This window comes from Teleopsis dalmanni, chromosome 1 (genome assembly GCF_002237135.1).
Source record: "Teleopsis dalmanni isolate 2A chromosome 1, ASM223713v2, whole genome shotgun sequence".
NCBI classification, from domain to species: Eukaryota; Metazoa; Arthropoda; class Insecta; order Diptera; family Diopsidae; genus Teleopsis; species Teleopsis dalmanni.
In genome coordinates, this window is record NC_051846.1 from 78073187 (window position 1) to 78090772 (window position 17586).

The following is a 17586-nucleotide window of genomic DNA, read 5'->3' on the forward strand; positions in this document are numbered from 1 at the left end:
TATTACATAAGTGCAGTGCAAAAAATCCCTTGGAAATTTCAATTTACTTTACTTCTACTTACCTCTATAAGATAAAAATCTTATAAACATATGTCAAAAAAGCATTTAAAATATGCCAATTTATTTAAATCAGACTTGATGTTCTTTTTTACAACTCTGAAAGGAAAAATTACGGCTATATTTCCAGTGAACATTCACAATAAATTAAATTTTGAATTTGGGTGCACTAAAACTAAAGCCTTAAAAATTTTTGCGAGTAAAACCTAACTCTGAAGATTCAAGAGCATTGTTGTTGCTTCACATGTTTTCTTTCGTAAGTTGCGAATATTTTTTTGCTACTCTGAAAGAAAAAATTACGGAAATTATAAAAAGTTAACAGGTTTTGTTTTTTTTTGTTTTTGTAAAAAGTTGAGATTCTAAAATATCCAAAATATTTGATCAAGTTTATAGGGTATAAATGTTCTATAATGATTTTAAAAATATTTTAACTAGAGACTTATGATTTGTGAACATTTAGCAAGAAAGAAAAGTAAATATTTAAACATATGTTATTTATATATTATTGAAAGATTTGATTAAAGTTTAAATATGAGTTACCCGAGCTGCTCTAGAATTAAAATAATCGACCATTTGAAGCAATAATTTAAATTCAATATTATAATTAACAAGTAAATGAAAGAAAAAAATGTATTACGAAAAAAGTGTTATTATATAGTTATATCGCTTAACTTGTAACTCGTTAACATTAATAACTATTCTACAAATATGTAGTTAGTTATAGAGATTGCAAATTACATTACTGAATTTATTTGCTCAACTTTCCCACAGTCAGCACAAAATTGTGTTGAATGAGGTATGATTCCTTGTTGCAATTACTGTAAGATTTGTAAACGTGAATATATACTTCATTAATGTCTGTTATTCCGATATAATGCTATTCGTAACCTAATTAGATTTACTAATATGCTTACTAAACTCAATTGAAACAGTTTCCCTTATCCATTTCTCTTATTCTTATTTGTGTATTCCCGTTGTTTTTTAATTTCTATCAATAATTCTAATTCGGGTACCAAAAATAAGAGTAACTATTTATTATTTAATGATCAATAAACATATCTTCTAATAATTTAACTGCTAGTTATTAGTAATTTTACTGTAATGTAATTTATACATTATAATAAAAATATTTATAAAAATATATTTTATTATCACTAAATCTTGCCAAAATGTAGACTAATCTAATACAAGTAGTAACTAGTTTTTTACTAAATTTAAAAACTTCTAACTATTTAATGATTTTTTTTGGTATGTATGATCAATACAAATTTGAAGTTTGAGTAAAAATTATTTTTTACAATTTAAGCACTTATTTTTATAAATATAGGCAGTAACATATGATCTATAAGTGTGTTTATTAGACGACAAAGTATAACTATTTACGACTCATTGCTTATATATGCACTATTTGTCAAATAAATTAGTACAATTCATGAACAGTAAATATTTTCGGAAAGTGTTAATATCTTCAAATAAATATAAATTTATCTTTAATTTTCAATAACTGAATTTGAATTGAATATTTACTATTTAACAAATAACAAATATAAGTAAATAGTTATATACTTCAGAGTTATTTTTTGTCATTGAAATAAACTTACTAATTACTTACATACTGAGTATATTTACTTAGTATAAAGTAAAGTAAAATATATAAATTTATTCAATATTATCATCAAAGTTGTATGAATATCATTTATTTATATTACTTTTTTAATATTTTTTATATTAAGAGGTACGGCGTTAGTTAAAAAATGACAATTCAATCAATCTTGCTCTAAATCGCGAATACCTCTAATACATTTCAAGCAAATATAGTTTATGTTACGGGTTAGCTAATACATACTATGTTCAGATAGCCAATTCTATTTAATTTTGTAAAAATGAAATTAAATTAATTTCGGAAGTGTTCTTTCTCAATATTCAAATTTAAAAATTTGCACTACTTTTAAAATATTTCCCGGTTTTATTACAGGTCAACTGTCATTGATATTTATTTAAAAAAATGTCATTTTTTCGTTATTCCAACTTTATCTTACGCATAGTTGCATTTGAAATGTACCTTAATTTCAACCTTCGTTTCAATGAAATTAAGATCATTTTCCTTAATTTCGTTCTAACCTCAAAACTGAATTGGAAAAAATGAATGGAAAAAAACAACTTAATTTCGCTGAAACGCAGATAAAATTAAGATTTTTGTGAAATGAAGGTGTGTTTGAACATACATAGTATAATTTAATACTATCTGTAAACACTACTAAACACTACTTAAGTTTATATAAATGCAACACATTTAGTAGTTTATAGTTTATATATTTTATAATTACTTTTGTGTAACTATCGTCATATAGGAGAATATAATATTATGTATGCGCTATCAAACATCTTGTCTTCAAATTTGAAACTATTTTTATATATAAGAAATAAGAATTGTTTTGTCAATATTATTAACAGTTTCTTCCTATATTATATAATAATAAATAAGCTGTTGCTTATATTGGTTTATATTATTCCAAATACTTCAATAAAATGACAAAGATCTTAAACAATGAATGGAAATTTATATGCAAATGTAAACTAAGTCATCATAAAAATAGATGAAACCTCTTTTAAATTTTCTTTAGATAATTTGAATAATTTAAACATACAATATCTTTTGTGTGCTTTAGATATGTCATGCGGTCATCTACAATAAAGTACATAACTATCATAACATTATGATAATCTCCAGGTGACAGCAACTATAAACTAGATTATTCCAATAGAATTGCGTGAGAAACGATTTTGTGTAGGTGTTTCTGTTGAATTTATCTGTACTTTTTTTTAGGTAGACACGGTTGCGTTTAGAATATCTATGGCTAATTTGGCGCTTGATTGAAAAAATTAGTTCACGGGGTTAGTTTTTTTGTTTTTTTTGTTTCCATTTTTGAATTCATTTACACTATGTTCTTTATTATTTGAATTTAGTGCCTTTAATTTGCCTCAGTGGTGTCTATCAGCACCTTGTGTTGTATTAACCTTACTACCAATTTCATTTGTATGCATTGCACCAAGTTGTCACTTAAAAATTTTTAGTAGTGAACACGCTTAAAGAATTCTGAAATGAAAGTTCGTGCTTATTCACGGTTGGAATAGCATGCGGAAATTTTTCAAAGAAACTTTTACTCTGTGCTGTGCATTACTCAGCTACTTATTTGCTTTCGAGTTGAGTTGCTTCGACTTCGACTTCGACTAAAGATTCAATTAGAAAAAAGAGTTAAGTATATAATTTTTATGATTATTTTATGTTAGTTTTAACAAAATACACACATATCAGAGAAATGCTTCTTTCTGAGTGTAATATATTAATATTCGTCACGCCCAATTAAGATGTTCATATTGGATTAATTTCGCCCATTTTTGTAATTTTTTTTAATTTTTACTCACATTTGGTACTAAAAAGAAAAGAAAATAAAATAAAAAAAAAAACAAAATGTAAAAGCTGTAGCATGACTTCTAAATCAGATTTTTTTTTAGGAAAGACTTGTCTTGGAACGTTTTGATTTTCAGCATCGCACAAAATTATGATGATATCATAGCATTTAAAACCGCCACTTCGAACTAACAATTACATTTGCATATGTGTTTTTTTTATCAACTAATATGATCTCTATGGTGAATAACTTAAAAAATTATAAATGAAAATAAATGGAATAAAAGTTTGGAGATATTTCAATGTGACTTTTATACAATGTTCGCTTTCTAAGGGCTTAATTACAATTAGTTTTTTATCTCATTTCGTTGTATGAAAATACAAAACAATTAGAACTTCTTTGATGTCAGAGATCCGCGTGATTTTAACTAAATAAACACATATATTGTTTATAACTATTACATCATAAAGACGGATGTAAATAATAAAATATTAAAACTACAGTATTTATTATTTGTGTATCTATTGAAATGTTAGAAAAGTTTAAATAACTATTAGCATTATTTTCTATTTACAGTAAATAATGTAGGTTGTTGGACTTTTAAATGTTTAAAATATCAACTGATGTAACTGATGTAATCCTATTTTTATATAATTATGTGAATTTTGATTTTTAGTATATAAAATACTTTATATACAGTTTCTCAAGGAAGTATCTTAAATTTCCATATCAAAATTTTTTACCATTGTTAAGTAATTTACTAAACAATCTATTTAAATTGGACCAAGATATTAATTAAAAACAAACCATAACAATATCAGAGTAAAATATTCAAAAAAGTTTATAAATATGGGTTAGATATTATAAGTAGGGTAGGGTATAGTCAATTTTAAATAAAATATGCATTGTATGAAAAGTTTAACATTGTTCCAAAATTTAATATAAGTTGATATTTTTCAATGAAAGCTCATACGATTGTTTGTAACTAAAATTATAGGCTATTCACATGGCAAGAGTTGAGGTTCATTTGTATCGAATTGTTGCTGTTGTCAATGCGTTTGTTATTTACATTGAAAATATTTATGCAGACATAACGGAATATGTATTTTACAAATTTTGGTGATGTAAGCTAGCATTTTTGATCGTTTTTAATATTATAATATAGTACTTCTACATATGAGCTAATTTGCAGAATGTTTGCAAGAGCGCAGTGACAAAGTTTATTTTGCATTCGTATTATACTCTTAATGTATGTTTTTTAAAACTGATTAGAAAGACATATTTTCGATTTTTGTTTATTACATTCGAATATTTATGGAAGTACTCTCAAAGTGTATAATATCCTGTTCTTCAATACCACTTTATTTTTATGAAATGTTAAAGTTTTCTTATATGATTATTTTGTTTTTGTTTGATTATCTCATTTTTAAGTTAATTGATTATTTTTTTAGTTTCTAATTAAATGACAAAAATATCTAGATAAAATTTTATCATGTGAATAAGGAATAATACTATTTTTTAAAAACACAATAAGTTGATTTTGCTTGATTTTTCCTTTGTGTTCGCTCTTCAGTGGCATATATCGTACGCGACTAAGAAAATAGATTCTTTACGATAAGAAAATATATTAATATAAATAAAATCGGGTATTTATTTAAGAAAAATGTTAAAAATAAATCAGAATTGTATAAATGTCAGGATAATTGTTTAAAAAAATATTTATAGACTGTTTAATACATAGATCATCTGTTCATGATCAGACCAGATGTTTAGTTCTAGAAATAATATTATTGTAATTTTTAATAATCGTAATATTTCTTTTTTTATATATATGCAATGGAAAGTATTGTTGTTTATAGGTCAGTTTTATTATTAAAAAAATTTATTCACCTTTTTTTTTTCAATTTATGATTATCGATTATAGATAATTATTTGAAAAATGTCTAGCCAAATAATTTATACATCAGTGATAATTAATTTTAAACCACGAGATAAAGAGTTGTAAATATTTTTATAGTGACGTTTTTATGTAGTGACAATGACTAATATAAAATATGATTTAAAAATAAAATATATATATATATAAAATTTCCATATTTAGCACTTCATATATTATCAATATAATGTATTAAGCTATTAATTAATAAGGGAAAAATTAGATGTTGATTGTGTTAAAAGGTACAAGAAAAATAATTTGAAGACGCAATCGATTCTATTTATATTTTTATACTCATCTACGTATTTTGTATAACTGTTATATTACTCATATAGTTAGTTCCAGTCTTCAAGTAATTTATACTTGTTTTTAACTTTATTTTATTTTTATCATTAATTAGTTACATGTTCGATTTAACTAATTTTTCAATTATTAAAGAAAAATAACAAACAAATAAATATATAAAAAGTTCTATATTCCTGATATATTCCTAAATTAATAAATTTGTGATATTTGATTTAGTCGTTGAATCAACTAAGGCGAAAAAGGCTTTGTTTTTCGATATTTTCAAGCTCTTTTAGTCTGTTTTGAAGGGCTATGATAAATTTTTCTATTAGTTTATTGACAGAATCAAGTTTTAAGTAGTGAAATGCATAAACAAAGATATATTGATAATCTTCAAACTGAATTCTAAATTAAATAATTATTTATAATTAAGATCATAACTATATATATATATTTATTTATAGAGAAAAAGCTTGTTTTTCGCTTTCTTCATTCATTTATATTTAGTGTAATTAATTTATAATATAAAAACCCGCCAAAATTTAAGAATTTTTTCTTGACTATTCGTTTCTATGCACCTTAGATTAAACTTTTATAAACCATCGTTTCTGAGAAGCAACCCCTGGGGATGTTCCGTTAAGTGGGGTTTTTATGATTAAAATAAAATAGTGTTGTTTACGTGCTTACTTCAAAGCATCATGTTGCATGTTTTATATAAATAAAAATAATTACTTAATGTTCACGAATATGTACCCATTAAACGAAATTTTTAGACAACAAAAATGTTACATTAAAGGAGCAAAAAGAAATTAGATGTATAAACAAGTTAAAACATTAGTTTTGATAAAGCAAAGACTCAGAGCTCTATTGACAGTTTGTAGCAAAAGTTTTATAAGTTTGAAATATAAGTTTATATACATTTAATAAAAAAAAAACAAAAATGTTTCACCGTGTTGTTAAGTTTGATTCTTGTATCTTGTAAATCATGTAATAATAAAATAAAACTAATAATTCAAATAGTTTTTTTATAATATATATTTCAGAACCATCAGATCAATCGTATAGCAACTATATACAAATGTGAATCCATTGTCTTTATTTTTCGTATCAATATATAATATAATTGAAAAAGCTTTTAAGTTTATATAAAGTGACTATATTGTTAAATAAATTTTACAAAAACTTGTAATTAATCATCCGCTTTTAGGACTTTTATATTCAAAGTTTTAAAAATCGAATCAGTTTTTGATAATACTATATATTTAATGCAAAATATTCGAAATGCATAATTTAAAAAACGCGTATGAAATTTATCGACTTTAAGAAGTACACATATGTATTTTTTTTTTGCATAAAAGAGATATATAAAAACGAATCATTTATATATATATATACATTGTGTTTAAAAAGTTTTCTGAATTGGAATTTTGAAAAATGCACGATACCAAGGGTTTTTGAAAAAAACCTCATAAAAGAAAATACGTAAAATGACTTAAAGGTTATGCCTAAATCGGCGTATGAAAAATGTGTCAATAATGTTTGTGTAGTTGTCTTGTGTTAGTTGGTGTCTAAATCACACCTTAATCATATTAATACCTATATCATATTACATATTGGAAATTTTGGTGATTTCTCTTGTGGAAAATTTATTTGTAAGGGTTGCATTCCACATTTTTCACCTTAAATGAGCTGATTTATTGATAATGAGCTTATTTACATGAAAGATTTTTGTGTGGTAAATCATTCTCATGAGAGGTCATAATGACCAAAATCGCCTTAATGAAACAGTGTGAATGTGCTATTAGAAAACTTCATTTAAACCTGTAGCTATTCATAGTACTAAGCAATTACCTCAATGAATAACTCAGTTTCTATCCTTACAACGACAATATATACCATATGCATACAATATATAATATATATTGTATATATATCATATATAATATATACAATATATATATGTATGTATGTATAAATTCTATACAAACTACATACATCTATCTATACAAGTAAGATTATTAAATATTTATCTTTAGTACTAAACTTCTCGTGTTTCAGTGTTAATTTTCATATATTTGGCATTACATTTAAAAAGGCTTATTAAAATGTATTTTTTAAATAAATTAATTATGCCATAAATGAAATTTTCTTTCATAAATGTATACTGCGTAACTTTAGGGTTCGGTGGCATGCACTGCGTAAGTTGCTTGACCTTTTACGTTTTTGGCATTGTTGGCTTAGAGTAAAACAAAAATCCTCTTGACTAAAAGATTAATACTATTATATTTTAATACAATTCAAATGATATATGGCATAGAAAACATTGGCTGTGAACTTTAGCTTTACTGACGCAATTTGTGCCTTTGTTTTGATTTGTTGTTACTACTGATAATTTCACAACAAAAATTATTGTTTGCCTTTAATGTTGTTTTTAAAGACGTTATTTAAATCACGTAATTTTTAATAATTATAGTTCGTATTGGGATAACAATTAAAAATTTTAATATAAAATTCACATCACCAGTTTTACAACAACTTTGTTTCGTGTTATTGTTCGTTATCAACATCTTGGCTATTATTTTTTTATTTGTTTGCATTATCAGTTTTTTAAGTATTAAATAGCTAACATATGACGAGAAGTTCGCAAATCTCAACTATCAATTTAGTACGTTCAGCTGAGTGTACAATAGTTAGTTGTGTTATCTTATATGAAATGGTAAATAAAAGACCACGCGTTATTTACACTTAAAATATATATAAAATTATATAAATTTAATTTACATACACAAATAACTTTTAAGCGGACTTGTGATTTTTTTAATCATTTTTTTTTGTGTACGGATTTTTTTTTTTTTTGAAACTGACTCACGCGATCGCGTTATTCAAACAAGCGATTTCATTTGTACAAATTTACTGTATATTAAAACTGATTAGCATTTTAATTTTTTCTTAAATGAGTGTGTTAATAATAACCGCAAATACACACATAACGCACATACATACATGTGAAATTTATGCCTATATATGCATGCAAATTTGTTTATAGAAACGAGTTAAAGGCAGGCAATATCGAAGCGTTTAAAGACCAGCAGTCTCATTTGTTTAGCGATACTTAAGCTAGAAACCTTTCTCAAATTTTGTTTTCTATTCAAAGAAAAAATAAAAAAAATGAATAAATAAAATTTTTTTATGCATATAAATAAATATGTTTTACCTTTCTAAAGAAAACTATAATTTTAGTTTGAAAAGATAAATAAAAAAATAATATATAAAAAAAATTAAATAAACTTAATTGTTGATTATGAAATGAAATGAAAACACTAAATAAAATAGTGAAATAAACAGAAAGTGTGAAATAAGAAAATTAACAATTACCCTAAAAAGGTCAAGAAGATAAAAGGAAAGTCATTAAGAAAAGTGATCGTGTCTTGTGAATATGTTGAGAACACCTACCACACACATTGTGGAACTTGGTACAAATACGAAAACTCCATTGATAAAAAAAATTCATTCAGGAGGACCAAATTCCAACAGCAACAAACACAACAAAAACAACAATAATAATAAATTCTTCACAAAACAACAACTACAAACATCATGTAAATTATATTGTGATAGTGATCATCACTTTTATCAAACGGAATATCAGTTTCCATCAACAAAGAAAACAACTACAGATATTCAAAAAGAACCTCAAACAACAACAAAAAGTGCGAGCATATTGTCGTTAACACCTTTTGCATTTATGCGTATAAGAAAATCAAAGACAACAACAACCACAACGACAACAACGAAAGCAACAGAAGAAGATAAAATAAATAACGAAAATAATATAATTTTTTGTTGTGATAACAAGATAACAACAACAACATCTACAGCATCTTCGCGTACAACACTTGTCGCCTTGACAAATACTCAAAATTTTAGCAATAATATATCTCCTTCAAATTTTAACGATAATAATAACAAAAATACTAATAACAATAATAATAATAATAATAATAATAATAATCTTAGCAAAAATATAAGTAGTTTTATAACAAAAAAACGAAAGACAAAAAAGTCTGCAGCAGCAACAAAGTTGTCATCGCTTGAAACGTCTTTGTCATCATCTTCATCATCGTTATCATTATCATCGTCATCCACAATAGCATCAATATCAGTTGGCTTGAAGGAAAGTGAAAATGTTGTTGCGACAGCAGCAACAACAACAATTACACCAACCAAAATATTATCACCAAAAGTAACAACAATTCGCACCAACAGCACAACCAACACCACAACCAAATCATCAATGTCACCAACATCGCAAACACCGTCAAGAACATCGTTATTCGATTCTTGCCATAGAAAAATACGCTTAATAGGAGGTGGGCCAGTTGCCTTTTTGGGCGGATTAGTAGCGTAAGTTTAATGTCATATATTATTTTTTATTTTACGCATTTATTTTTTTATTCTTATTTTATTATCATTATAAACATATACGAGTATTACTTTTCTGTGTTGACAATTTAGTATAGAGCTTATCACATTCAGTATCGCACATGTTTATTTTTTTGGTCATTACTTTTTTTTATCAGATTTTAACTGAAAATATAATAATATTAATAGTTTTTTCCCAGCATACGAGGGTAGTAGCATAATACGTTATTTATTGGGATATTTTTCTTTTGCAAATATGTCACTTAAAAAATAAAGATAGATTTTAAAAACTAATTTAGATGAAGTAGATGAAGAATGATTTGATACCATTAAAAAAGATTAATTGCTATTTTATGGCCCATTATGAAAAATTAATATAGAAAAATATAAAAAATTGCTGAAATGAATAATTTTTTTAGTATTTTTAAAGACAATACCGCAACATATATACCATATAGCCATTTGGAGTTTGATTTTAATTATGTATTAGGTTATTTAATTTTGAAACTTAATAGTTTTATTCAATTTTTAAAAAATTTAGACTTTTGACTGACATAAAATAAAAAAAAGAAGATGGTTAAACTTATCTAATTTTTTTAGAGTCCTATTGTATCGAGAATGTAACGTTATACTATGTTAATTTCGTAAAAATGAAATTAAGTTAATTTCGTAAAAATGAAATGAAGTTAATTTCGAAAGTATTCATACTGCCTTAAATTAAAGAAATCATATGAAAAATTATAAAAAATTATTGATGATGAGAAAATTATATGCTCCAAACACCATTTGTATCTGGGAAATTCTAAAAGTTGATTATTATAACTATGGCATTCAGTAGTTCTATTAGCTTTAGTAGATTTCAGGTATGCGAATTATTATTTTTCACTCTATTTTAAATAAATAACAGTTACAGTTTTTTCTCTATATTTAAATTTAAAAATTTTTGCACTGTCACTAACATTTATTTAAAAACAATGTCACTTTTCGTTATCTTAACTTTATCTTTTGCTTAAAATTTATTTTACGCATAGTTGCATTTGAAATGTCCCTTAATTTCAGCCTTCGTTTCAAGGCCATTTTCCTTAATTTCGTTTTGATCTTTAATTAAACTTTAACTTAATTTCGATGCAAGGAAGATGAAGTTAAGATTTTTGCGAAATTAAGGTGTGTCTGAAAATAGTATTAGTCTAAAGTGTGAAATATTTTAAATTTTCCAAGTATTGTGTTTATATTTTAAATTTTTATCTTAATTGGGAGATATGCGTAAGTAGTTAGTTTGATTAATGGTATTTAAATTTATGTTATCAATACACAAATTAATAAGAAGTTAATTTTAAAATCTCTTATTTTCTAAACATATAAAATGTACAAATCAGTTTTAAATTCTTCTCTTACATTATGTTAAACTTATATAATTATAATTAATTATAAATTATATAATTATAATTATAAACTTTAATTATTTTTTAATAAATATAAAATAAATATGATTACATTAAAAAGTGCTTAGAGTTAGTTCACTTTATAATAGTAATATAACAAATAACGCTTTCCTCGTACATAATGTTGCTAAGCTGAATTATATGTTAAAATGTTAAATGTATTTTTGTGTTAATAATACTTGTTTATTGTTCACACAGTCTTCTTGTGGTCATTTTCCATTTTTGGTATTTTATGAATAGTCAGATTGATTATTAACTTTGTTGTTGTACTTTGAGTTGTTGTTGCTATCGTATTAAGTTATATTTCATTCGCTGCTCGAGGTTCTTTTATTTGATTTCTATGTTTACCTTGAGGGTCTAAGTTGCTCATTGTTTGCTACTCGAAGCTGTTGTACAATGTCGTTGCTGATATTGTTACTACTGTCAAGTGCGCATAAGTTAAACGTTTCTTCACCTCTTTAAGTTGTCAATATTTGTTGGTTAACTTAATTTAATTTGTTATTTCCTTTCTGTTTACTCAATCTTTTCTATGTGAAGTAGCGAGTAGCGAGTAGCTAGTAACTAGTAACGAACAACTGCTAAAGGCTTTCGTATGACTTTATTCAGAAATTCGTAACCGTTGCAATCGGAAGCATATAACAAATAAGAAAAAAAAAAAACAAAAAGAAGTAAATGAATAAATAAAAGGCACTAAAAGCACAGGTTGAACTAACTTACCTGGAATTTGTTAATCTCGTTGTTTTGCTCTTACAGAATGTAACTTCCTGTTTCTAATGTCTGCTCTTTCCAGCTGTTTGATCTGTTGTTGGCAATAAACTGATTCAATACGGCTGGCTTTGTTGTCAGAGTTGGTAGTGTGTTAAACTTAGTATAAAAAAAAAGTAGTTCAACAAACACTTCTCAATTTAATAACTGTACCGTGATAAATTAATCAATTCGTTTATATAGTTCAACAAGCCAGCAGGAAGTTGAACCGCATACTGTTCGAATGACTTTTCATTATTTCAACTTGAGTGATAACTCTTTTCCAGCCCATATTGGCGTATTGGTGTTGTATGGCAATATGATTTGAAACTGCATTTTCCTTTTCTAATAGGTATTGTGGTTGCAAAAAAAGGTCTGATTACTTTTCTCTTTTAACGCAATTGCGGCTTATAACTTTCAAAAGTTTTTGCTTTAGCTTTATGGTAGACTTATTGGTTTTACATACATATCTCAAATATTTTCTTAGATTATTCATATTTTCTCTTATTTTATGAACTTGTATAAAATTGTATAATTTTTATGCAGATGATAGAAAAAGAGTTATTAGGTAAGAATATTTTCATATTTTCCCAAGCAGATTTAATTACCAAAGAAAATAAATACAACATTGAATAGAGAGCATTGAATAAAACTTCTAGTGTTTTTATTTTTTGTTATGTATAAGAAATAAACAATAGAAGATAAATAAAATTAAGCAATGGATTAAAGTTGTATTTACAATAATTCTAATTGTTAATAAATATACCTCTGTGCAGCTTTTATGTATATCCTTTGTGTAGGAAAAATTATATCAAAATGTAATATAACAATACTACTACTACCATTGTCCACTATATTGGGGTATAGATCCTCAATAATTTTTCTAAATGTAACCCTATTTGTTGCTTCTTTATAGATGTCGTTTTTATGTATATCGTACTTCAGCTAGCTCGTTTTTCTCCACTTTTTCTCTGGCTTCTCGGTTGTTCAATATAATATATATAATATAATATGCATAAAAATACAAATCTTATTTTAAAGTCTTCTTAATACGATAACACAATTGGACAACATGCCATAATAACCTACAATGCTTTGGACTGATATTTATATTAATTGGCGTCGCTCTAGATTAATAGTTAGATTTTGCTAACAAATTTATTCTATGCTGTAGTGTCCCATTTGATACACTTTTTTTTGAATAAAAAAATTGAATAAATTCATAGAAACCAAAAAATATTTAAAAAAATTAAGGATTCAATATCATCTCCTAATCATTTGACCTAATTATCTCCAATTTTTATCATTTGACCTCTATTTGACATCTCTAATTTGGGTGATATTTTTTTATGATTTCGTATAATGAAATAAAGTAAAATTTTTAATTCTTGTTTTCCTAAGATTTACAAGGTGTTTTAGGAATTTGCATTTTTGTTTTAATAAATATATTTCAGGCTCTGTAATGGAAGAGACTTAAAGCAAACTTTAAGTGATTGAAAATTGTATTTATAGTTTAAACAATTAAAACTGTATTCAAGTGCTAATATTAACCGTTAATTAAAAAATATTTTTATTTTTAAATTATACACTGAAAAATTAATTAATCGAGTATCTCTCATCAAACGCGATATAACATATTAGTATTGAATGAACTTTCGAAAAGTTTGTCATATAAATATTTATTTTTTATTTTTGATTTGGATTTCTTATTGACCTTTACTTAAAAGTGAAAATTATTAGAATGTTATTATTTTCAAAAGTATTTTTAAGAAATTATTGAATTGCGCACCCGACATTTTCTAATACCTTTTTAAATACTTTCAACCAATTTAAAATTTGGTTTAAAAGCAAATTTTCAAAAGTTTATAGGCTCGCGTCTCGTATAGTTCATAATACGAGTGAATTACTGTGTAAAACAATAATTTTGATGTGGTGTGTTTAATTTTATAAGGTGAATGGTACATTCGTCGGTTTTTGCTAATACATTTCTCGCAAGAACCCTAGTATAAAAGAGTAGAGACTAAATTCATTCCGCCGAATTTATGTAATTTAATAGGTCTTTCATCTTCAGCGCTGAATACTCTGATAAACTATCAAAGAAGTATCTTCCTAAGAACCTATATCTTCTGGACGCCAAAGTCGGGGATTCACAGAGAAAATGTATTATGGTTTCTTTCTCCTGCGGGTTTCCACAACTTCTGCAGTTAAGATTATGGGGAATGCACAGTTTCTCTGCGTGATTTCCTACACACCAATTACCAGTAAGAACTGCAGTAAGCCTTGCAGTGTTCACGCGATCTCTTCTGATCTATTTTTATTATAGGTATGCCATATTAACCTATATAGTAAGACTTACTTATACAAAAATTTTAGATTTCAAACGTATTTACTCAACTATTATTCATTCAAATATTATGTAAACTTCATTGTTAATTAATGGAGGGTCTACTTTACTACCGCATGCATTTGCCAATACATGTTCTTTCCATAAATAAATATTTTTAAAAAGTTCTGTTTATTCAGTAATGCATCTTGAATAATATAAAACAGTTTCAGAGCTATAAGTTATATAATATAATATATAAATATAATTTAATGAAAACTGATTCATACAAATTTTTATAACCTTAACAATTTTTCTTCTTGCTGTCCTTCTCTCCTAAATGGAGCGTCGGTCCTCAAATGTTAACAATTACACTAATCAAACTATAATTATTGATTACAAAGTTCAGTTCTACGTGATGCCACGAAATATGAGGTGTTATAAAATTTTAGGAATTAGAAAAGATTAAATTGTTAAAACTCATTAAAGCATTATAATCATATTACATCTCTACATATGTGTACATTGTAATAACATTTTCGTTGTTCTAAAATTGTTTGAGCTTTATTTCATTTTATTTCTATTGATAAATAAATCGATTAAAAAGATTTTTTTAGTAGATATTTACCAAAAATATTTCTATAATTTTTTGTGCGGATATTTGAAAACACATTTAAAATTTTATTTAAGCTGATGTTTATATGCTGAATCGTCAATTATACTAAACAAACCATTTGTGCAAATTATAAAATTACTAAATTACTGATGATGACGGATTTCGTAAACAATTATATGATCGTTAGTGGAAAAAATGAAAGCAGAATCAACAGCAGAAATCTTGATATACTGCCGCTAACATTTGCATTGAACTGAAAACTCTTCTTTTAGTTGGGCTCATTGCACAGTTTTTAAAATCTACTTTTAAAGCAGCATTTTTTTAGTTTTAGTTTAGATTTACAACTGACTAAGGTTGTCTAAGGTTTTTCTAGGTGGAGTTTTGTTCATTGCTTTCTGCCATGAAATCTTTGCCGTTGACCATCATTGCTCAACTGTTGCCGTTACTATTGTTCGTTGGCACTCAGGCGGATCTTGTTGCAAAGGTGAAACACTTTGACACATATTAATAATTTTTTTAATTTCTTAAACCTAAAAACGTTGGATATTGTCTAATATCAGAAGAAACGATAAAAAAATAATTTGCAAAATTTCTAGTAATTTTATGTTTTTGTTGTCTGTTGGTCATTACTAAATATGCTAGAATCGTAAACTATTAAAAATTATTTTCATTTTTTTCAATTTAACGTTTTCTAAACTTTACAGCAGAATTATGAACTCATCTTTGATAATTTCACTTGCGGCTCATCACCTTCAAAAGAATTTGTGTTAAGTCTCAATTGTGGTCTAAGCAAAAATACCAAGCGCAGCGGATTGCAAATGGCAGTCTCATTTGCACGTAAAATTACTGCATTTTACTTCAACATGTTGATAGTTTCATCTAAAAACAATTTAAATAATATGGTTTTATTCAATGAAACTAATGTGAACGGGTGTGATTTATTGGCTAGTAAACCACACACACCCATATTGATGATGGGTCGAGAACAAATGAAACGTTATGGCAATTATCCTTATATATGTCCATTTGAAAAGGAAACTATTTACTTTATTAATCGATTTCGTCCGGAATTGGAACCAATGTCAACTGGTGACAACGACGACAGTGTTATTAAGATTACGTTTGATTTTACTATTGATGGAAAGAAAATTTTTGAAGGTTTTGTTGACGCACACTTAATATTGAAGACTTTCAATGGAGCAAAATCTTAAAAAATCGATAAATATAAATAATGCGAATTTGTATAATTTTGATTTAAATAAAATGTAACATTAATAAATTGAATAAATATTACGAAAATTATATATCAAAATATAATATAACAATACAACTATTATTACTATTGTCCACTTTCCCCAGTGTAGCATAGGGTCTCAATAATTTTTCTAAGTGACTCTATTTGCTGTTTCTTTGTAGATATAAATAACGCAAATTTGTATAATTTTTATTTAAATAAAATGTAACATTATTAAATTGAATAAATATTATGAATACGATGTCCCTTTTAAAATTATATTTATCAATAAACTCGCAAGCTTATCAGTATTTTATATGGGTCAAGTGACCCATTTCTTTCTTTTTGAGATATTGTCTCTTGCTAATAATGGTGATTCACAACTTCATATTGTCGAGTTTTACGAATTTTATGATTCTTAAAACCGTTTTTTCCTTTGTTACCACAGAGAAAATTTATAAGAATTTAGTTAGTTATGCATAAAACCCTGGTGATTCATCAATTTCTTGGTGCAATATGTAATCAACATGCGAAAACCTTGAACCAAATGGCACAGAAAATTTCATAAAAACTTAATGCATCTGCAGTGCCTGCATACAAGGCACCCCATCGTACGTGCTAGGTTTTTGTGCATTTTTGTAAATCAAATAAAATCTACAATATGCTACAGTACGATGCAATATGTTTTCTCATTATAAGGAAAAAAAAGGATTACTATTAAACATATAAAATACATTTTTGTCAATGCTACTAAGACCACTTTCTCAGTAAACTTAATGACTTGTTTACCGCTACCTATGATTCAATATTCTGAAATATTTATATTTTTAAGGTTTTTTATTTTTAATTTTTTTTTTCGAATGTGACATGTTTTAAGATGAAAAGAAAACTAGAATGGTTTGAACAGTAATCAAGAAACAACAACAAAAATTTGATTAATTGAAATTAAAATTTTTAATTTTCAATTTTATATTAATTTATAAGTAAGTTATTTGTACTATCATCAACTTTCTCTAAATTTTCGACTGTGGTGTCGCTATAGATCTATTGGATCTATGTTTGGTCTAGCTAACCAGCTTTAACTATATTCCTAAGAGTAAAAATTTCTTTCTAT

At 25.7% G+C, this 17586-nt stretch overlaps 1 protein-coding gene across 5 annotated transcripts in view; it reads left to right on the forward strand.

The window, feature by feature from the left end:
- Positions 1–17586, forward strand: part of LOC119665750 (MOB kinase activator-like 2) — a 70761-nt gene that overhangs the window by 30667 nt on the left and 22508 nt on the right. The window contains exon 1 of one of the 5 annotated variants that reach the window (XM_038074988.1): positions 9004–10095. The exons of the other annotated variants lie outside the window; for them this stretch is intronic. Coding sequence (XP_037930916.1) covers positions 9128–10095 — 968 coding nt within the window. The 5' untranslated portion in view covers positions 9004–9127. Of the gene's footprint in view, positions 1–9003; positions 10096–17586 lie in introns of those variants that run through there. 5 annotated transcript variants of the gene reach the window in all.